Source organism: Sorex fumeus, unplaced genomic scaffold (genome assembly GCF_029834395.1).
Source record: "Sorex fumeus unplaced genomic scaffold, SorFum_2.1 ptg000044l, whole genome shotgun sequence".
Classification (NCBI taxonomy): domain Eukaryota; kingdom Metazoa; phylum Chordata; class Mammalia; order Eulipotyphla; family Soricidae; genus Sorex; species Sorex fumeus.
Window position 1 is genome coordinate 21,103,222 of NW_026606101.1, and position 6,799 is coordinate 21,110,020.

General features: G+C 46.9%; 1 protein-coding gene across 1 annotated transcript in view; it reads left to right on the plus strand.

Annotated features, from left to right (window-relative positions):
- Positions 1-6,265, plus strand: part of PANK2 (pantothenate kinase 2) — a 28,537-nt gene extending 22,272 nt beyond the window's left edge. Inside the window, exons 5-7 of the mRNA XM_056121914.1 lie at positions 913-1,036; positions 2,359-2,484; positions 5,637-6,265. Of these exons, the coding sequence (XP_055977889.1) occupies positions 913-1,036; positions 2,359-2,484; positions 5,637-5,687 (301 nt within the window). The 3' untranslated portion in view covers positions 5,688-6,265. The remainder of the gene's footprint in view (positions 1-912; positions 1,037-2,358; positions 2,485-5,636) is intronic.
- Positions 6,266-6,799: the final 534 nt, after the last annotated feature.

Sequence of the window (6,799 nt, forward strand, 5' to 3'; positions counted from 1 at the left end):
CAGTGACAATCTTTGTAGATACATATGCCTATTCTGGACACTTTCTAGAAGTGGTATCATATATAGGTGACTTATTCTTGCTATTTATTATTTTGGTTTTACGTACTTAGGTTTTGGTGATGCTCAAGGGCTGACTTTGAGCACTGTGCCTAAGGATCACTCCTTCTGGTGCTTTGGGGACCTTATGGGGTGCTGAGAATTGAACTCCAGTAGGCCACGTGCAAAGCAGACATTCTACCTGCTGTACTAGTGCTCTGGCTTCAGGGGCACCCAGTTTTTAATAATTGGAAATGTACTAATTATACAAATATTCATTAATATTTGGCACTTAGTGCTGTAGATTTTATTTCCTATGTTTGCTACATTTGCTCATTGGTAATCACTGCTGTGTCTGTTTGGGTGTGTGCTCTGGTCACTGTTACTAACGTAGTCTTGCCATCAAGTGCTTTGAGGTACTTTATCTTCTCGGAAAATCTGAAACACTCAACTCTTGACAGTCATCTTTGCACTTTGTGTTTTTCCCATGAAGCATTTTATCAGCTTGTGAATGGACCCATTGAGCTGAGCAGCTGTGCTATCAGAGACCGATGCGAATAGAGGGGTTTTCTGGAGCTCTCTGTTGCCAAAGGGGGTAGTGTTGCCTTTCATTGGATTTGATAGGATCCCAAAGTTAGATATCAAAGTTAGATTTCTTGAAAATTATAGGGGTAGTTAGCTGTTGGCTCACAATTCACCCTTAAGGCTCTGTTAAGAACTTTTGTCTCTGAGCTGGTGCTATTACTTTGTAATCAAAATTGGAAAACTTAGAATGTTGCCTGAAAAGTTGCTTTTGTCATTACTAAGTTACATTCAAGTTGTTATGGTCTGGGTTTCCTGACTTCAAGCAATGAGATTTTTTTCTCTCCATCACAGCTTTGGAAACATGATGAGCAAAGAGAAGCGGGAGGCGGTCAGCAAAGAGGACCTGGCCAGAGCTACTTTGATCACCATCACCAACAACATTGGCTCCATAGCCAGAATGTGTGCCCTTAACGAAGTAAGGGGATTCGGATTTCTCGGGCTGCGCAACACCCGGCTTGCGCTTCGTGGGCTCCTGCTTGTGTGCAGCTGGTCTCCCCTCGGCACCGATGGAGTCACGGAGTCACGCGGGGTGGAGTTTCTTTCTCCTACCGAGGATAAACGCTGCTGAGGCCCAGTAGAGAAGTAGAGGCAGGGAGGCAGGCTTAGTGTGTCCTGCAGATCATGGGGACTCTTGAGTGGTGGTGACAGGTGGTGAACCATGCCGAATCGTACCCCGGCTCTCGGCCGAGTCCTCAGTCCCCGGGAAGGGAATCCAGAGGAAGTCTGGGAGCAGACCGAGTGGCAGAGGAAGGTCGCCTGCTCCCCCCACTGCAGCGCGCTGTCTTCGTGCTTTCAGCTTCTTTACAGTGCTGCCTTGTAGCATTCGGGTCAAGCAGCATTGTACAGGGCTATGAAAGAACCAAGAATGGCCTTCCAGTGGGCGCCTGGCGGGGCAGCGTTAGACACCTATCCCTGTTGACGCAGTGTGGATTAAAGTCATTGTCTTAGTAGTTTAGGCATGGGCCTCAAAAGGTACAAAGGATTTGTTGCAGTTTTAGCGAAAAAGAAGCTGCATCAGCATCCAATAATTAGATTTAGACAAGAGAATATCTTAATATTGCTGTTTTCTTTTTTTTTGCATGCTTCCTTTCTTGCCTTATCCAAAGACATTTTATTGGTGTACATAAAATTTCTAATATTTAAATAGTATTCATGACCATATATTTTAATTTTTTTTTAATCTATCAGAAGTAGTTCATATAAAGCTGGCATTTGGTTGTTTACTGATGGTTGCTTCAAAGAGAAGCATTTAAATACTACTCTTTGAATTTTATTGTTAAGGGACTTACCAAGGAGTGTGATTTCTCACCTAAAGAGTATAAATACTGATATATATCACCACAGTCCAATAGCAGTAAATGACTGAGTGAATGTTTTTCTACAACTTGACTAATGTGGGTGAAGTTTCAGTTGTTTTACTAACTTTAAATAGATCTAAGTTCTTTGATTAGTGAGGTTTAATTTTTTATATATATTTAGATAATTTGCCTCATTGTGTCACTTATTTTGAATTGGGTTTTTAACCATGTAAGTGTTTACCTCATAGTAATTGTCATATTGAACACAAATGTTTTTTATCTCATTTGTTTTCTCTTGTGTTATTTTCTGATGTTCTTTGTGCTGGGTCTGATTTCAGTAGCTTTGGCTCAGTTGGGCAACATGTGCGCTGTGGGGATAGCTCTTAGGAGGGAACAGAGATTACCTTGAAAACTAATTTCCTTTTTCTGATGTGCTCAGAACATTAACCAGGTGGTATTTGTTGGAAATTTCTTGAGAATCAATACGATCGCCATGCGACTTTTGGCATACGCTTTGGATTACTGGTCCAAGGGCCAGTTGAAAGCCCTTTTTTCGGAACACGAGGTAAGCAGGTTTCTTTCTTGTGCTGTGTCACTCTCATGCAGGCCTTAACCATTCACGCTGCTTTGGAACTTGATCAAGGTGAATGGTCTGCAGTTCTTCTAATTTATGTAATCACATAATCAAGGGCTTAATGGTAATGTTTAAAAGCTGTGTGTATATGTGTGTGTGTGTGTGTGTGTGTGTTTTCAAGGCTTCTCCTGGTTCTGTGCTCAGGGTGTGGTGCTTTGGGGACCAGGAATTGAACCCAGGTCACCTGTGTGCATGGCAGGTACCCTGCCTGCTGAGCTGCCTCTCCAGCTCCACAAGTTTTTTCTTCTTTCTTTTCTTTCTGTTTTTTTGTTTGTGCGGCAATGCTTAGGACCTTCTCCTGGCTCTGCACAGAAATTACTCCTGGAAGTGCCTGGGTGGTGCTGGGGACGGAACCTGGGTCAGACACAGGCAAAGCAAGCGCCTTCCTTACCCACCGTGCTATTGCTCCAGTCCCTTCTCTTTTTAAGTGTGGGGTAGGGATCAAATCTGATTCTCACACATATGAGCCTTGTACTGCAGTCAGTTCAGTTTGTGTCTCAGTGCATGTGGTTTATGTGTGGAGAGTGATTGCACAGTCAGTTCAGCCAAGGTGCATCTTCCCATAAAGGAGACAGTGAAGCAGAAAGAAAGGAATGTCTTCTGTGACAAGAACTCTGGACCTTCCCTTATGCTTGCCTGTGTATAACAAGGCAGTGTCAGCAGTAGTTATCACATAGATGGTGTTTGTACATTCTCAGTACTTCTTTGCCTTTTAACGGCAAGTTTGTGCCTTTGACCACCTTCGTTGTAACTTTTACAGTTTGTTCTTTATTGCTCACACTTTACTTTCCCCTTTGGCTAGCATTGCTGGTCTGTTTGTGCTATTGGTGCATGGTGGAAGTTTATTTTAGGTTCTGAGATTTGAAATACTCTCCTGCCTACACACTGAGAATGGCTGCAGAGATAGTATAGCAGTGAGGGCGCTTGTCTTGCATGTTGCCCATCTAGATTCGATTTGGGGCAGAGTATGATCCCCTACGTACCACCAGAGCATAGAGCCCAGGAGTAAGCCCTGAGCACAGCCAGGTGTGGTTCTAAAACAAGTATCCATCCCCTCCTCCTAGAGCTATTGCAAAAGTCTCTCATGGATTGTTCTCAAGCTTTTCTTTTTCTGTTAGTTCAGAGGCTTGTGGGGGTGTGGTGGGCCACATCTGGTGATTATCTAGGATGCTCTAATGTGGTGCTTTGGGAGCCATGCTGAGGTAAGGATCAGTTCTTGGCCTCCAGAATACACAGGAAGTTCAAGGCTGAGCGCTCTCCCTTGGCCCTCTGATTCTTTACTGTTCTCACATCTATAACAGCCTTTCTCTGTCTTTTACTCAGTAGTAAATTCTGTCTTCAGCGGAACTCATGGGAATGGTTCATTTCTTTTGCTAGGAAATAAAGCATATATCCAGAAAGCCACAGTGTGGATTTAATGAACACCTTGACTGTCTGGGGACTTGGAGCTTTGCTGAGTCTTGTGGAGCTGTCACCCATCCCTCAGTTTCAGGCCCTGCAACTTGGTGTGTCCACTTTTGAAAACCAAGACATGGAGTGGAAGGGGAGATTGAGGATCAGTCTCTGTTCAGCATTCTTGGAGTAGCCTTTACTAGGAAATTGACTGAACCTTAGTTATGAATAATATTCAGAGGATTTTTTTTTAATTAAAAATGCTTTTGAGGCACCCAGGTGGTCCTCAGATGGCCCAGAGGCCCCTCCTGCCCATTTTCTAATCACTGGCCAGCAGTTCAGTGTTTGGGCCCTGTGGTACTGAGGGCCCTATGCGGTGCTGGGGATCCAGCCATATCAGAGTGGCTGTACTATCTCCCCGGCCCTACTTAGAGAGACTTCTAAGAACTAGAGAGATGGCACAGGGATGAGGACTCTTGCCTTGCACAGAGCCAACCCAGGTTCAGTCTCTGGCACTCTGTCATCTCTGGGCATAGCCAGATGTGACCCCAAACCCAAAAAAGTTTAAAAAAAAAAAGGACTTAGTACATGCTTCAGAGTTCATAAACAAGTATTGGACGACTTTCCAGTATCATATCCTTTCTCCTAAAGCATTTCATTCCTGATTTCATCCATTGGGCCTTGATTGGGCATTGAGACTTGCGGGCTCTGGCATTCTGTGCCAGTGTGGGCTTTGTCATGTTGCCCGTTATACTTAGTATTTAAGAAGCTTTTTTTCGGGGGGCCCAGAGAGATAGTACAGTGGATAGGGTGCTTGCCTTGTACACCACCAACCTGGGTTTGATCCCTGGCATCTTATGGTTCTGCCTGGTTCACCACCAGGTGTTGATCCTTGAGCACAGAGCCAGGAGTCAGCTTTGAGCATAGTGAGGTGTAGCTCAAAAACAAACAAGTTTTATTTTGGTTATTGCCAACCGTGTCTTGGTTCTTGGTCATCCTTGCGCACAATTTCTTCTGGAGCTGTCCTCACTCACTCCAGCCTCTGTGTGCCCCTCAGGCACCTCTGGTGTGGGCCCCGTCGCATGTTGCCTGAGGACACTGCTGTCCCCCACCTTGGCCACTGTTTCAGCATCCTTGTGCTTTCGGTGTGTGCTGCGTATGGCACCTGGGTCTCGCATGTATGTGGGAAGCCTCCCTCCTCTCTCCGTGTCTGGTGGGGCTTAAGGATTAGCTCAGAGCTTACCAGTTCTCAGGGGTGGTCTCACCGGACCCTCCTCTGCTGTCTGCTCTCATGTCTGGGGCAGACTCTTGTGTCTGTCCCAGCCTCGCCCAGGAGACCCTCGGGAGCTCCTGTGGTTGCCCTGGCTTGTCCTGCTTCACTGCACTCGATACCGATCCCCCAAGTGCTCCAGGCCTCATCTCCACTGCCCAGGGCACAGCCCAGGTGCCATCCCAGGTGCCATCTCTTGCAGAGGTCCTTGAGTCAGGACGCTCCCTGCCTGATGACTGTGCTACCCCTCTTCACTCCTTCTTCCTCCTTGGAGCCGCTCCCGGGCAGGCCTTGGACTCAGCAGCACAGGGCTTAGGAAGTGGGACTCAAGAATCCAGGCCAGTGGCTGAAACCGAGGAATTGCGCGCACAGTACTGATGTCCATGGGAAGTTGCTTACTGTTTGTTTGTTTTCCCCCCAGGGTTATTTTGGAGCTGTTGGAGCACTTCTTGAACTGCTGAAGATGCCCTGATCGTTACTGAGGCAGGTTTCCTGGAACCTTCCACACTGGGATCTGTGGACTTTTTTTTTTTTTTAAGAGACTTCATTTTTTTGATTGTGTACTACCTGAATCAAAGCAAGAAAGGACAAGTGTATTTTTCTAAGTCATCAAGATAAATTCTTAAAAAATTTCAGTCTGAAGTAGTAATCCAGCAAGGAAAGAACAAAACAAAACCCTAGTGGCCTTGCCGTAGCAGTGGGGATTTGCCACGTGTGGGTCGCCTCCGAGTGTGGCCTCCTTAATGCTGCTGCTTCCCGAAATTCAGCATCACTCACCGGAGTCCCTTCAGGGGAGCTGTTCTGTGTTGGCTGTGTCGTGTTTGAACTTGCTCTATGTAAAGCAAGCCGCTATGTGTTACAATCTAAAGCGCAATGTTGTCAATATGGCCTTGGAGAGCCTCTGTGCATTCACTCTGCTGTATGTAGTCTTGGTGTACCGTGAAACAGGTTTTATTTCAAGGTTCTGCAGACGTCACCAGACAGGCTAACTTTCTGCCATTGAACTCTGGTGAGGAACTGGCAGGCAGTCGGTCAACTCTGGGTGTCTTTGCCCAGTAGTAAGCGTGGGGAGGGAGAGATCTGCAGTACGCAGCTGCCTCCAGGGAACCCAGGCTGGGCCTGAGGGAAGTGAGTCCAGTCTGCTAGTCAAGAAAGCCAGCAGACTGTGCCAGGCGCCACGTGGCCTGGAGCCCACATCTTTGCAGGGAAGATCTGGATATTCATTCAGGATGGTGGGAATGGAGGACTTTGGATTGCCCACTGACCAGGCCTTGGGGAGCCAAGGGTTTCTCCTTGCCCTGGTTTCCAGCCGCCTGGTGGGCAGATGCTGGGGGAGCTGGCATCAGACTCAGAAGGTGGCTGGAGAGAGGTTTTGATAGTGACTGACGTTTAAGATTAAAAATAATTGTGGGGTCTACTCAAGGCTGTGACCTGGCTGGTGGTGCTGGGAGGGGGACATCAGGGTCACACCCCGCAGTGCTGGAGGGGGCACAGGGGTGCAGTGGGACCCAGACCTGTGCTCCGCTGCTTGAGTGCCATCCCAGGCTCTGGCTGGGAACATTCTGTTTCTGCTGTGCAGATAAT